This window comes from Limanda limanda, chromosome 2 (assembly GCF_963576545.1).
Source record: "Limanda limanda chromosome 2, fLimLim1.1, whole genome shotgun sequence".
NCBI classification, from domain to species: Eukaryota; Metazoa; Chordata; class Actinopteri; order Pleuronectiformes; family Pleuronectidae; genus Limanda; species Limanda limanda.
Genome location: NC_083637.1, coordinates 27,454,394 through 27,470,233, shown reverse-complemented (window position 1 = coordinate 27,470,233; position 15,840 = coordinate 27,454,394). Strand labels below are relative to the sequence as shown.

General features: G+C 43.6%; 2 protein-coding genes across 3 annotated transcripts; both read right to left on the bottom strand.

Annotated features, from left to right (window-relative positions):
- Positions 1–587: 587 nt before the first annotated feature.
- Positions 588–14,755, bottom strand: LOC133016906 (nocturnin-like). Of its 2 annotated transcripts, XM_061083543.1 has the most exons (6): positions 14,416–14,755; positions 9,132–9,432; positions 3,416–3,558; positions 3,151–3,325; positions 1,532–1,863; positions 588–1,456 (listed from the first exon to the last, which is right to left on the bottom strand). In XM_061083543.1, the coding sequence occupies exons 3-6, from the start codon at positions 3,548–3,550 to the stop codon at positions 935–937; spliced, it is 1,164 nt and encodes a 387-aa protein (XP_060939526.1). In that variant the 5' UTR covers positions 3,551–3,558; positions 9,132–9,432; positions 14,416–14,755; the 3' UTR covers positions 588–934. The 2 variants fall into 2 exon arrangements, with proteins under 2 accessions (XP_060939526.1, XP_060939525.1); XM_061083542.1 differs by lacking the exons at positions 9,132–9,432; positions 14,416–14,755 and adding an exon at positions 5,430–5,590.
- On the bottom strand, positions 11,832–14,030 carry ccdc175 (coiled-coil domain containing 175). The gene has a single exon (XM_061083571.1). It carries the CDS (start codon positions 14,028–14,030, stop codon positions 11,832–11,834), a length of 2,199 nt encoding a protein of 732 aa, XP_060939554.1.
- Positions 14,756–15,840: the final 1,085 nt, after the last annotated feature.

The window sequence follows — 15,840 nt, the reverse complement described above, 5'->3', positions numbered from 1 at the left end:
AAGTGGTCATCTCTGCAGTAATGTGAACAAATAAATATTTACACACGAGTCAGATTGTTGCATGTGGGTCACAGCAGCTTTGCATGTTGAAGATCTCACTTGGTTCTAGTGTTTCGACAGCAGCATGATGACATTTACAGTCCTGACAGGCGTTTGCTCTTAATAGACACTGAATTACAATTCATGGAGTGAGTTCCCTTTAAAGGGCCAGTTCCCCCTAATAATAAAAAAACATACATTTTCGATTGGAGCAGGGGGACATTTTTTATCGGGACTCGTTCTTTACTGTTTATGTGCTTCAGTAATTCAGCGAATCAATGAACCTGGACTTGTTTTTTTCCTTAAGACAATTTGCTGTTGTAACTTTATAAGTAGAATTTGTATATAAAATGATACAATAGAAAAATCGATATACACAATATATATAATTTCAATACACACTTTCTAAGACCCCTAGAGGTGGAACGGTATTCTTCAGTCACTTCGGTGAATCAACACTTTAATTCTTAAACCACCAAAATAATTATCAAACCAATGAGAGTTTAAAGTCTGAGGTTAACTATGAAATAATAAACAGTAATCAGAACTACAGCAGAAATCCTTTATTCTCATCAACTCTGTAGCACATGGGCAGAGTGAAACACCTTAAATACAGCTTTATTTGAACAAAAGAAAAAACTCCTACTCATCAGTTTCACTGCGTTTGAGTGAGCTGCTGTGGAAAACACAGTGTCAGAGTTTAGGGAGATCACTGCAGCGTTAGAATGTACAACTTCACTGTCATTACAATCTCTCTGATTTCTCGGCCTCCTGTCTTCATTCATCGTTTCACTTTCACGTGGCGCCTCGTCCGCGCCTGCTCGTGGAGCGAAACCAACCAGGAGCCAGTCTTGACTCGTCGTCCCTTCTCATGAGCAGATTCATCCCTTCGCTGTCACTCTCCCTCCTTAAAGCTGAAGTCACAAACCAGAGAGAGATGGTCAGACGGATAGCTAAAGGATGGAAGCCTGTCTGGTCCAATCTGTTCCTCAGTGGGCATGTCCAACACAGCGTCCACTCTCAGTGCGTCCCGACTGTACCAGATGTAGTCCAGAGTGGAGCAACATTCCCCTGTCGGACGGATCTTCCACGTCGTGTACTCTGGCTCCGACAAACCGTCTTTGCTGAGTTTCTTATAGGCCGAGTCCAAACTGAGAGGTGATGTGATGAAACGTCTGTACACCTCCTCAGTTGGGACTGCGTTGAAGTCGCCGCATATGAGCAGAGGAATGTCAGCGCTGAGGTCGCCCGTGGGACCGCCGGCGTGTTTCTGGACCAGGTTCTGGAGCTGTCGCAGGAGGTCGGAGCCCTGAGCGCTGCGCAGCCACTCCCAGCCCACACGGGCTTTCAGGTGGGTCACTGCTACACACAAGCATCTCGCTGTGCTCCGACAGCGAAGCATCGTCACCACGGCAACCTGTGGCAGACCAGCAGTGTGTTAGAGGTGCCTTATGAGAAGCTTATTACGAAGACAAAGTGGACTTGTACCCACCTGATTGGTTGGAATCCTCATGGCAGAGAGGCGTATGTTCACGCTGTCCAGCAGCTCGAATCGCGACTGGTCAAAGAACAGGGCGCAGCCGTCCGGCCCGTTGTTGCCCTCCACATCCAAACAGGGCGACCATGGTTTGGGGCAGAAGCTGCTGCTGTAACCCAGGCCGGCCAGAACCGGCTGGAAGGTGTCATAGTAGTGGTCGACTTCCTGCAGGCACAGGATATGAGGTCGGTAGGTGAGGATCTCCTCTAAGATGAGGTACTTCCTGCGGGACCAGCTGAGAGCCTCCAGGGGACACTGCACAAAACTGTCCAGTCCTTCACCCAGAGCTGAAGGACGGGAGGGAAAAGAGAGAGGTCTGATTTCAATTTGTAGTTTGACACAACGATGCTTCCTTGGCCCTGTTCACACCTGGTGTTTAACATCTGTCCTGAGAGATCAGATCCCAAGTGGTCAGTGCTAAGCTCATCTGTTCACACCTGGCATTAAAATGCATCCTGTGTCTCCTGAGACCCCTTGTGATCAGATTTCAATTCACCGCTTTAAATACAAATACACATGCACGTCATTTGTGTTCGCAAAGACCGAATGATTGTTTTTATACACAGTCTGAGTTTCACAGCTGGGTTTGTTGTCAATGTGTTTGTGTGTCTGTTTTGGACGCGGCAAGAGTTTGGAGGGGCTGAGTGAATCAATGAGCTGCACACAGCCCTCCTGTGGACTACAGCTTAATATGTATCAATAATTATGTGGTGGTCAGTGTCAAATTCGTGTTCACAAACAAAAATGTTCATGCCGAAAACACCTTTGTGTTTTAAGGCCAATTTGACTTCTTGTTGGTATTTTTTCCTCACTCTTGACGAGGGTTAAGAACAGAGTATGACGCACTTTGTTAAGACTCATAAGACAAACTGTGATTTGTGAATATGGGCTATACAAATAAAATTTGAACGAGCGCCTGATGTATTATCACCTTGTAAAGTTGATGTGTCTAACATGTCAGCTAGCAGTTTATTTACACACCAGCAGACACGGAGCATGTGTAGGATTTATTTGGAGTTGTATTTTCTGCCACCTGATGAAAGTAAGATCAATATCCACTATGATCTTTCATCTGTGTTGCTCCGAGAGAAGTAATGTGGATTACATTTGTCTGATCTTGCCAGTTGTTCAGTTTTCTCCTCCTGCTAGCTTGGCATTAGTCTGCAGTGGAACATGGAAGTGAGGTGTGGTTTCACTTAGCTACTAATGCTAAGTTCTGTTCGACTCACTAACTTATCTTTTCGAAGCTTGTAGAAAGTGTTCAGTTCTTTTTCAATGAAAATAGCCTGTGACCGGAAAAAGAGTGAAAAACAGAAACCTATGAGCAACCACTTATATATAACTCATAGAAATTATTGCAGGTTTAACTTGCTTAACAATGAATGGAAGCAAATGATGGGGAAAAAAGCCCATCTTGATATCTCCAACAATGTGTTAAATTACCAGGAATGAGAAGGACTGGCACAGTTTAATCACCATAACTCAAAATAATCCTTTTTGAATCCAAGTAAACATCTTTTAATTGATATATCAGAAATTACAGTCCAGTGTGATGTGATATAAAATCCATATACCTTGTGCCAGTATGTTCCACTGCAACACCCGAATAGGGCTGCTGGGGGCGCTGTTTCCCTCATTAAGGTAAACGAACTTCCTGTGGAGGCGAGGTGGTCGGTCCCTGAGGGCCTCCTCACACTGTCGGAGCAGCTCCACTGGATCCGGGGAACAGACAGGGGACCCCCTCGGCTCCTGCAAACAGACAGGAGGGGCATGGTAACTCATATTGATTTAATCTCTCTGTAACCTACACTGTGAACAGGAGAGAAGCGGGGGGGGCACCTGGCAGAAGTCTGGATCCAGGTTTGTGTTGGCAGGCTGTTGGGGGTCCAGCGGGGATGGAGGGAGGGGGAGAGGAGAGCTGCTGCTGATGGCGTGAGTCAAAGCGCTGTACAGCCGGGTGGCTCCTCCACCCATCGGACACACTGGAGACCAGGAGAAAAACTCATTAAGCATATGAGGATCTTAAAGAAAAAAGTCTCATCTATCATCTTGAGCAGGAGCTATGACTGTTCTCTCATTTCACGGGATGTCTTCATTACTTCTGCTGCTATTCTCAGTAGGGTGACACGAGTGCAGCTCAGCTCGCCCCTTGTCCTGTCTTAAGAACATCCGTCTACTCGCAGCTGAGCTAAAACATGAAGAAGATCAAAATATCAACAGTCCTAACCGACGCACATCACAGGCCTGACATTGACCCGTTATGTCTCCTTCTTTCCACTCTAGTCACACAGCTGTCAAAATGCTTCTTTTGGTTACGTGTGAACAAGCTATAAACACAACAGCAACTTATCATCAACTCATAAACTTATAAACAATGAATCTACACATGATCGTATAATGTCTGATGTCTTTATTTGTTCTCTGTGTGAAGCACTTTGTAACGGCTGTTTGTGCTATATAAAAAGAGTTATTATTGCCGTAGGAATAAAAAAAGGGAAGTGGTCTAACCTTAATGATATATTTGTCATAAAGCGTGGTTAAAGGAAGTAAAACTCTATTTACGGATACGCCCCTTAATCCACATCCGCAATTAACTACATGGTGTTCAAGGTTCCAAGGAACAGATTTTTGTGTTGTTGAAGCCTTTGGATCTCTGATGCTGTGTTTATGGTGCCCTTTAAATAAAGGTGAAGTTGTTGGAAATTGGTTTTGTAGTTTTTGTGTAATCGGGCCAGCAAACCAACAAACCGACCAACATACATGGGTGAGAACATGAGGTTACAAAAGCATTTACGTGGCATCACCTGAAAATCAAAACCATGAGAAGATGCTTCAACACTGTAAAGGCTGAATGCAGAGTTGGGATACATTCTGTGGCTTCATCTCTACTAACAACTTCTTTCACATTACACACTGTCATTGGATCCATTGTTATTCTGGATAGATGGATTACAGCGGCTTTAAGTGGCATGAATCAACTCAGTGTTTGCATTAGAGCAGCACCTAAGGGAGGCAAGTTTCACTTTTCAATTATAGGTTTGAAGGGGTCACACCATGACACAAATATGCACCCTCACTTGCACTCTCTCTCTCTCTCTCTCACACACACACACACAGATGCCATCTGTTCCTCTAGTCTAGTTGATGCCTTCGAGAGTAGCCCTGGTGTTGGGACTTGGAACAACAGCAGGTCCAACCAAAGTGAGTCACATTGACTGGTTGTTTTGTCAAGAGGCGACAGCTTTCAGATGATAACAGATGATAACAGGAACAACAATAATCAAGCTGTTCAAATAAAACACAGTGTTCTCATTTGCAACGAGGACACCACAAAACCCATCTCATTAAAGTTTGTACATTTTCTAAATTCCAGCCAGCCCTAGTTGGCATTTTTCCAAAAGATCGACAAATGCAACACTACTTCAAACCTTCAAAAATAACTGTAGTGCGTGTGCATGTGCACCAAACTGACACTGACCTCATGTAAATATTAAAATAGTGATTACCTTCTCCTCTGCACCAGAACTATATGACTTTAAAAGGATCAACCATGTAGTGCCTGACCGTGTGTATGATCCTGTTCTGTGTGTGTGAGACAACAGGACAGTAGCTACCACTCGTTTCCACATAAACCCCCCCCCCCTGCTTTCTATGTATGATAAGAAAGTTAGTTATTGTGGCTCTATGTGTATTAAAATGCGTGCCACCCTCAGTTCCACAGCATCATCACATATTCAGCACCCTGCTGTCACGTCAGCCCCCCCCCTTACAATGACACCAGTCATGTACAACTCATACTGAACGTCCAAACTCGCCCTCGTCTACAGTGAAAGAAGGAACAGCTGCCTCTTACCAATAGTCTCCATCGATGTCCACAGCTACGTCTTCTCTGCTCCTCACTAAAAGGTCCCTAAAGGCTCTATTTAACGATACCTTCCACCTGACTGATAATCTGTGTTACCGTCCGCTGATTACAGCTTCCTGCCTGAGCCATCACGAGACAGTGACAGTGTGTTGTCTCTTAGTAAACACAGAAATCGGACGCGTCATTGCTCACTGCCACCCATAAAACCCAGAGGGAGGGAGAGAGAGACGGGGAGAGTGAGGGAGGGAGCGAGAGAGAGAGAGAGTGAGAAGGAGAGAGAGAGAGAGAGAGATTAGGCAGCATAGACGTCATCAAGCCATATGGGGTATTACATGCTGGTGAGGCAGAGTGGGATACACTGCGCAATCCAAACCACTGCTCTCACACACACACACACGCTCTCTCTCTCTCTCTCTCTAACGCACACGCACACACACGCACACACACAGCTGTGTGGCAGACACACTTTATTACTGATAGATTCCTGTTCAGAGGGTGTGTTTTCTCTCCACGGATACCAATCTGTTTGCTCATTGTGGGGACTGCTGAGTTTCTCTATAGTTGTTTAAGGTCTGAACCTTAACATGTAAAGTGTCTTGAGATAATGTATTTGTGATTTGGCGCTATATAAAACTGAATTGAGAACCATGACTCATCATTCCAACTTATCTGGAGGTTGATACACCTTTGCTAAAGTCGAAATGTAGAGCAAATTCCAAACATGTCACGTGTTACGTCAAAGGATAGGTGCACTCGTACATACATTTGCACAATGATTGTGTCACTGCACAAAGGTGCCTTGTGGATATGTAATGCAATATTAACTTCCTCAGTTGTAACGACACTGTTTACAGCTCATCATTACTGTTACATCAGTGTTCACTGTTATTTTCCACATAGCACAATGTTTTTCCAAACCCCAAAATGAGGTATTTGCTATTACAAGCGACTTTACACTTCCCCCCCCTTGTGCCACCATGAGGTTAACATTTGGGATTTTGACTGAATAGTCTCAATAGCCTTGTTACCAGAGGATGACATTTTAACATTGTGGTGATCCCTCAACTCTGTATCTAGTCTAAAATGTAATTGTCCCATATAATCTGTCGCTCAGATGATGTAGGGTCGTCCACTAACCAGAGAGTCGATGGTTCGATACCAGTCTGCCAACTCCTGCCAAAGTGCCCTTGGGGAAGATACTCAACCTGAAAATTGCCCTTGATGGCTGTGGTGGCAGTGTAAGAGTGATGTATGACAGATAAAGGTCCTCATAGATGTACTATGTGTGGCTGATTGACAAAACTATATTGAAAAACATTCTGAGTGGTCATCAATACAGAGCATCATCTTTGGATTATGACGAAATGCCTCCAAAAAATATCAGCAAAGAGCATTCGTGGCTTAAACTGCATTTTAATAAAAAGCTCTGTGAAACATCCACCTGTTTCCCTAAGAATGAAAACAAGTTCCTCCCTAGTGTATTTTGTGATAAATACAGTTGTTATGTTTTACCAGCAGAGTCACATTACTCCTCTCTCTGGATCCCTTAATCCAACTCAATAGTGCCAGAGCAAATGTTTTCATTTTCCACTGTGTTGCTTTGAAGTCAGTGTGTAAGCGCACACACACAGTACCATTGTAAACTAGACAGGCGCTCAGAGAGCACATAACTCCACCAAGGCTAATGCCCTATCTCGCCATGGTAAAAAGGGAAAACATATTTTAATCTGCCCATTTATCTGGATCTAAGAAATGTGGATTCCTCTTTGGGTCACGTCCCATCATTTCACAAAATGTCATGGTAATGGGATCAGCAGATTTTAACAGAAAAACAAATGAGCAAATGATGTCCACACCGACTGAATGACCATTCACTGTTGTTTGTTTGTGCTGCCTCCTAGAGTCGCAGTGTAGCTCATCCTTTGGACAGGCTCGGGACCGGTGCATGAGTCTAGAGCGAGAGCTTCTATGAACTGTGTGTGTGGCCCAGGTATTACTAATGTTGTGGGGACTTACATCTGTTTACACAGTCACATTGTAGGGAATTGTTTTCATAATGAGACAGTGGGCCCATAATGACAACAATAAATCATTCTGTCAATGTAATGTCCCCTGAGGTCATGGAGACACAACTCTATATGTGTGTGTGTGTGTGTGTGTGTGTGTGTGTGTGTGTGTGTGTGTGTGTGTGTGTGTGTGTGTGTGTGTGTGTGTGTGTGTGTGTGTGTATTTGAGAGAGGAAGTACAGGTCAGATTCAGATGTGTCACTGTATCCTTTGGTGGCATATTGACATTTCCATATTGAGGCAGCTGCCTCATTGCAATACAGTGTGTGTGTGTGTGTGTGTGTGTGTGTGTGTGTGTGTGATGCTGAAGGCTGTTTTCATCATGTTGGTTGCCTGTAAACTGAAAAAGCACTACTTCTGTAATATAACAATAATGTTATCTGTATAAAACTCAAATCAATATCTGAAAAATGTTTCCCTTTTTTAATCAAAAAGTCACAGACCAACACTGTCATACCTAGAACCACACTATCAGCATGGGTAGGTAACACAAAAATAAATATGGCAATAAATAAGTTTGTCATATTTACGTATCTGACTTAGCAGTGATTTGAGCTGTAAACAAGCCATATTTAAAAACACCCCCCTCTAAAAATGACACCATCATTGCAACATGTGTGAACCGTTGCAGATGTTAAAGTGAATGTTAGGTTGGGTGTAGTTTGTGGTGTTGAATTGCTCCTTACTCTCTGACCTTTAACACAGAAGCTCCTGCACTGCAAACTCTGTGTCAACACAACCTACGGTATAAAGGTGCTGTTTATGTCAAGATGGCCACTTGCTTAGATTAACAGACAGGAATGTCACATAAACACATATGTGGTTTTACTACGTGGACATTACAGAGGTTCAGAAAGTTCACAAGTTGCAACCTCTTTATTTTAATATGTTTGATTAAAAATTGGCATAAGTCTGCAGGGAAAAATTGTAAGACAACATGTGAATCACTATAGTTACATGCAATCTATTGTTACACATCATTTACTCTTAAGTGTTCGTTATATCAGAGTTGGACAATCTGACTCTAGTGGATTTCATAGGGGTACAGAAATTAATTTTGGCACAGATCTGGACAAAGGCACATATTTATGAATTTCTATTACTCCTTTAAACATTGTGGGAGCTCTATTGAGTGTAAATCTACTTTACAGACTGATTGTCCTGACTCCCGAAAGGCAGCTCATCAGTGCTGCGTTTGGACTGTCTGGCTTTAAAGTATTTCTGCTGAATTGTCTGATGATCGTTCTCAAAACCCTTCTCTCTATGAAAGCTAGGTTAGCAGAATCGCATTGTTAAAATTCTGAGTATCAAATTATTTGCTAGTTATTTCTGTTAAATAAGACCTGTGTGGAACCAGTGAGGTTGCAATTCAGAGAATTTGGTGTCTTTGATAAAACATTTCAGAAGTTAAGACTATGAACCATCCCTACATGACTTGTTTTAACTAAAAGCTGAGAGATCACTACAGATCATTTCAGTCGGATACAGTACAATTGCAAAAAACAGTGTAGATTAAATTAGTAAAAATATACCAAACTACAAAGCAACAGATACTACAGCTTCCAGGTGGCACGGCACAAAGGAGTTCAGAGCAAAGTTTACCTCTGTGTATCTGCAGTCTTACCTTGTTTACAGAAACAAAGGGGTGGTTTCCCTTCGGCTACACTCCTTCTGCTGCTTCCTTGTTTTTCAGCTCTTCTTTATCTGCCTTAAAGTGACCGTGACAGCGTGTGAGACGGGAGTGTAACTCTGCCTGCATGTGTCTCTGAGTGTTTTTGTTCTCAGCAAAGTGGGTGGTGGGTTGACCCTGTAACTGCAGGGCAAGGTCACAGTCGTAAATCGAATCCTGTTCCCTTCTGCCACCTGCTGGTCGGAGCAGCGCAGGAGCAGAATGTTTCATCACCACACTTCCCACAGTCTGAAGTCTGAAAAGAGAAACAGATCGTTCACTGACAGACACTGAATACAGCAAAATATCATGGCCACCGGAAAAAACACTGATTGATGTTGGAATTTTTTCAGCACCTAATATATCTTATGTATATATATAAATATATATATATGATACATTATATATACACTAATAATCTTCATTTAACAGATGCATTTTGAAAAAAATGTGCATTGTGGAAATTACTGCGCTTTCAATGACACAAGTGATAAAAAAGGGCCTATGAACAGATGAGTTGAGAATTATATCACAGGAGAGACGCTGAATAAACTCCCCTGAACATACTTTATATTTAGAGGATAGAGTAATACAAGTATATTTGAATTTGACTAACGAGCATCACAATATAAGCACAAGTAAAAATGCCATGTGGATTGTGATTAATAACTTTTTAATTTCTATGTCGTTAATCAAGTAATGTTGAGATATAAAATTCTCAAAGAGGGGATTGTAATAGGAATTTCCATATTTGGGTATGTTTAATGAAAGAAGAAATATATATATGTAAGGGAATGAATGAACAAATGTGTTTGCTCAAGGAACTTAGATGTGTATTGATTCCTGGGGAGTGTCTCTGTGCAAATGGTTCACTGCAGGAGGTCACTCGAGGCGTCTGAGCAGATGGAATCACAGGTCATTGTCTTGTAAACGAAGACAAGGCGTCTGGGACAGAGATGGAGACAGGATGTCTGATCACTCTCATCAGACATCAAGGAAAGCTGATTGGATACCTTTTGCTCTTATCCGAGGAGGAGCTTGTCATGTGTAAATGTATTGATTCTCCTATGCTCTGTTCTCATGGTTGCATGCCACTGTAGGTGACATGTGGCCTGGGCCCATCTGCAGAGGTTTAGGAATTAAACTTACAGAAAGATAATTGTATAACTCTGTCCTTGAAACTTCTACGACAATTGCAATAAAGAAATTATATTAAAAACACATATGAAGAGAAAACAATAAGTCATTTCAAACACAACATTTCTATCATTGCACCTCATGTGTCTCATGTTAAATGATTCCTCTGTTCTCACTGTACATAGTTAGATGTCGCTATGGCAACTCTACAGATCTAGAAGAGGTGCTGTATCTGTCAAACACCGTGCATGAGAAATATATCCACAAAGAGAAAGACTGAAACGAGCCATGATGACAATAGTAACTTTAGACTTAATACAAGTGTATAAATACTTAGTATGTATAACTTGTATTAACCTGTATGCATTTATACTTCATACATAAGTTTTTGTCTTATCAATTGCACAGAAAGTGAGCATTTTACTTTGACAGCAATACTTCAAGGTGGGTTTGTCATGAGAGAATCCACAACACAAATATTTGACTTAAGGCCTCCGTTCAGGAGTGAGTGCACTGAGATCAGCACTGACCTGAGTGTTTGTAGACGATCAGTTATCAGTTCCACGTTGGTCTGTGGTTTTATTTGTTCATATTTGTATGTTGGGGAAGAGCTACAATACAGACAATACAAATGATGCATGCCAACAAGACATTTCTCTTAGAAAATATATTTAAGACCTAGCACATAGTATTTTAATGCATTTAAGACTTAAGGCCCAAGGACTGAGAAACTGGAACAATTTGAAAGGGAGCCACTAATCATTAATTATATTCTTTAACCTGGGAAAATCCAGAAAAAGAACAATTCAATATATAAAATGTTTTATAATTCCACTACAGACCCAGTTAAATCCTGAACCACTATGTTGAATGCTTGAACCACTGCTGCACATTGTGCCTACCCCCCATTTACTCTCCTTAAACCATATCAGCAGTCAATGAAGGCAAAATGCCAAAAGAGAAAAAAAAGTTATTTGCCATTATAAGATAAACTGAATATGGTATTTATTTAAAGCGTGTTAGTGAGGGCTCTAGCTGTTAAATCAACAAAGCCACCTTGCCCACTCTGTGAATGTTTGCCATACGAGCATACTGCTGAGTGCTGACACATCCCAAAATCGTAATGGCTGGCTTATCTAGAGAACCAATTGTCTTAGCAGCTTCACACTTGGCATGTACTGTGAAGGACCAGCGCTCTGTAGCAGCAAAGACCAACGCTCCTCCAGTTCAGGGTTCTGTGAACTAAGCTTCACCAAATCTGAACATCTCCAGGCCTCTATGGACTGAGTCCTGCAGCCGGTCTTCACTTCCTGTGTCTCCATACTACAGGTCACCTAAAAGTTTCACAGGCAACAGGCCAAGCAAACAACCCAACAGCCCAGGTTCAGAGTGGGCACTGCACGATCTAACAATACATTTAACAGATGTCTATATGTGCTTGTTGCTTTGATCTTTAATACGTTTTTACACTAGTTTACAGGTGATCTGAATTCATGTGAACCCTCAACAGGATATGTTTTATGTTTGATCTCCCAGTCTCTTGCTGAATTCTAGCATTTTCTGGTGTAGGAGTGTGTTAACATGTCCAAGCTGCTGTCTCCTAGTCTTCAGTTGGTTCAGCAGAGTGTTCATACACACCAGCAGGACACCAGCACTCCTCTGACAGTCCTCCGTTACCAATATATCTTCCCTCCATGCTTCCTGTAACGAGTCAACCAAGGCCTGCTTGTCCCGGTTGAACTGGTGAACCTCCTGCCAGTATCTGTCTTTGTTCCACCTGACCCTGTTCACGTCCGTCGTCATCTGTCTGATGCAGAGATGCAGCCTGCTGTTCTCCACGCCGACCTGCTCCAGTTTCACACTGGTGTCATAGATGCTCAGTTCCACAGCTCTCAGCTCTGAGGCCTGTCTGCCGAGCACATCCATGTGACGTGCTCTCGTTTCCTCCAGCTCTGCCTTCATCTCCTCTTTGGGCTGAAGCAGAGAGATGGTTTTCTCCTTCAGCCCCTGAACGGACAGCTCCAGATCTGCCTTCCTCCGCCTCAGCTCCGAGGTCAGCGTTTTCAGCCTCTGGTGGCGGCGTTGCTCCTCATTCCACCTGGCCTCCACCTCCTTCAGCATCTCCTCTTTCTCCTCCACCACCCTCTGCTTCTCCTCAGTGCTCCGTGTGATACCCACAGTCTCTGCGGTGCACTGCTCAATCTCCTGCTGGAGTTGGATCTCTATTTGTCTGTATTCCGCTGCACACTGGGTCACATGGTTCATTAGCAGGTCAGCATCTGTGCTCTTGGGCTGGCGCTGCTGGAGCGCGGCCTCCTCTCGACGCAGCTCCTTGTAGCGCCTCCTTGTGCTGGTGATGCCAGAGTTGATTTTCGCCATGTGTTCCTCCTGCTCCCTTTTCGCCTCCTCCAGAAGTCTCCTCAGCCCGTTCCTCTCCTCCTCGAGGTGGCGGATGTTCTCCCTCTCTGTATCCACGTTACCCCACAGCTCCTCCCGATTCCTCTCGAACATGCGCTTGTTGATGGTGTCAGCCTGCAGAAGTTCTCTCATCTGCTTGTCCATGGCTCTGATCTCCTTGTTGTGTTTGACTACGGAGGCGACGCGTTCCTCCAGCTGCAGCCCGGACCGCTCCAGCTGCTGCGATGCACAGGAGTGCTCTGCCCTCACGCCGCTCTCTTCACCATGCTGCTGCTTGTACATCTCATGGATATGGGCCAGGTTCTCCTGACAGAGGAACTTCGATGCTTGACCCTCCTCTATTTGGCTCTCCACTGCAGTGATTCTCTCTTTTAGATTCTGAACGGCAAGGCTGAACGCTTCTCCTGAGTCACACAACTCCTTCTTCAGAGTTTCTCTCTGTCGCCTCAGGTCTTGACGCCTTTGAGTCTCACCGTCCAGCTGTTTCTCAAACTGGCACCGAGATTCTGTCAGTCTTTGTAGGTTTCCCTCTATCTTGGCCGAATCCGTCACAAGCTCTTCCAGACGGCCACGGCTCTCTTGCTTCTTGTCGTTTACTCTCCCCAGCTCTCTTCTGCTCCTCCTGATCACTTGTTTCTGCTGCTTGATTTTCTCGTCCATCTGATTCTCGTCACCGGACAGGCTGCGTTTTCTCACAGCGAAGGCTTCTCTCTCCAGCACCATGTTTTGCTCCAGTGATATTTTGTCCTGTTTGACAGCAGCGATGCAGATCTTCAGCTCCTCTATCCGCCCCAGTGTCTGGTCGAGTTGCATTTGCAAGCTGTACTTCAGGGAGATTCGATCATTCAGAACAGCGACGACCTCCTCGTGCTGGGCTTCCTCTCGTTCTCTGTGAGGGTTCAAAGCTTCATTCTGGCTCAGGAGGACTCCCTGCCTCTTCTCAGTAGCTTCTCGCAGCCGAGACACTGTGTTGAGCTCCCGGTGCAGCAGCTCCATCTCCTCGGCATTGGAGGCTCGGGCTGCTGCCACGTCCGCCTTGATTTCCCGGCTCATTCGATCCCGTATGTTGTTTATTTGGAGTCGTAGCTTGCTGTTTTCTATGGTTTCCACTTCTAAATGTTCGTGGGCAGCACGTCGGTCTGACTCCAGGTCGGTGACAGCAGCCTTCAGCTCTGCCAGGTGGAGGCTGGCCTCGGGTGCGAATGGGACCCTCTCCTCTTTCAGCACATTGTCCAGCTCCTTTAAGTGTTCGAGGGCAACAGTGACGGCGGGGAAGTCCGGCACTAAGCAAGACGCCATTGTTATTATTTCAGGTCTCTGGTTGTCTTCTAGCTGAAGAAGTAGCTGCTTTAAATGTCTGTTTCCGCTACGTACCTTGTGAGTGCGGTCGCCTTGGCAACAGCTGCCTCAGCACTGCGCGTAGAAGAAGAGAGAAGCTACGGCAAGTCCAGGAGGACAAGATGTTGTTAGCAGCGGCTAACCGCGTGAGCTAACCGCGAAACTCAGCTACCAGCAAGAAACTAAAACCGAAGTGTAGGAAACAGACACGACACTGTGACCACAGAGTCTGAAGAGTAAACGAACACATTCCTGCCAGAGAGCATGTCCCTGTCAAATGTCCTGGTAAACTTTGCGCTACACAGGATGAGAGTTTAACAACAGTGTTAATGTTCGTGGTGCTTACCTTTAGAGTGGAGCAATGGTCGAGCAGACGTGTAGGAATCACCGTCACTTCCCCAGCACTGAGAGCCGAAGATAGGCTGACCTGGTGTCACAACTCTCACTGTGGCTAGCTGAGCTCACACTGTGGCTAGCTGAGCTCACACTGTGGCTAGCCGAGCTCACACCAGCGCTGTGGCCAGATTGGAAGATTTCTAGCAAATCAGTCGAAACGGTGGATTCCGGATGTTCGTGGATTGTCAGAGCCGTGGAGAAAGTGAAACATACACTAATAACACGGATATCCCGTCTGCTTTATGAAAGTCACGATGTGTGGACGTCATGTTACATCCTTAATGACATACTGAATACAAAGCTTATTTTACAACACGTGTTAAAGTTGCACACATTTAAAATCGGCGTGATTCTCTTACACAGAAACAAGTGGTGTTGTGAAAACCAAGATTTAATGCCCGTCTATTAGTTGTGTTACACTACGGATGCTCGGAGAGGCCAAAAAGGACCTGGTGAGCTAAAGTAGTTCAGACTAGTTTATTATAATTTTATAATCAGGGGCTATAGATTCCCTGTTCAGGCCAAAATCGTTGCTACCTCAACAATATTTTGAAAATAAAAATTCTTAGCAATTTCAACAATTGTTACATTTTACACCAGAGTGCATTCTTTTTTTGTTGCTCTCACCCTTAGTTTTCATGATCGAAGTTGACTCTTTGACTTTACCTATACATATAGCCTGTGCAAATGAATAGTGCACAGCAAAATATAAGCAAATCACACACTTACAACTCTCATATTTTAGTTAACTTATAATAAAATTGTATTAAGGTCATCGTCAATACACGGTTTTAGTTTCCCCCATGCTTTATGCTTTTTGGATAGTGTGGATATACACAGATAAACAGCAAGAAAAAAAAAGTGGGCAAACTCAAAGGCCAGAGGCCTGCTATTGTCAGCTGTATTTGTTCTTTCAGTATTTGTTTTACAATCCAGTTTTGTGTTTGTTCAGACACTATCTAGTTCAGTCTATAGACAGCAGCCGTGGATTCATTGTATCGACATCAGACTGCACAACAGTATCATTGGCTCTAGCACTTCTAGACCTTTTTTTATTGACTGTGCATTGAGCTTTAATTTTTGACTTTAAAGAAAAGGAGGTAATGTTTAATTTTCAATATATGTTTTGTTAATAAAGTTTAAGATATTTAAATGTGTACCCACTTCCATAACTGAGTACTGTTTTGTTCTGTTATGTCATATTATCTAATATCTTAACACTCAACATCCAGACATGTATATTATATAATTATTAATATGGCATTATGGGTGATTCATACTGTCAATTCAGCCAGTTTTTACTTTAAACCTTATGAAAGTTGTGTAGAAAAATTGAAGGGAAGGACATAGTCTGAGTCATCCTGAACAGGAACAG

What these genes read in the sequence shown, in the direction of transcription:
- LOC133016906 (XM_061083542.1), bottom strand. An exon ending in TGGATCCAGACTTCTGCCAG is followed by an intron (nt 3,326 to 3,415) that starts GTGCCCCCCCCG and finishes GTCTGTTTGCAG; the next exon opens with GAGCCGAGGGGGTCCCCTGT. An exon ending in TGAGGATTCCAACCAATCAG is followed by an intron (nt 1,457 to 1,531) that starts GTGGGTACAAGT and finishes GGTCTGCCACAG; the next exon opens with GTTGCCGTGGTGACGATGCT.
- ccdc175 (XM_061083571.1), bottom strand. Translation starts at nt 14,030, where the DNA reads ATGGCGTCTTGCTTAGTGCCGGACTTCCCCGCCGTCACTGTTGCCCTC.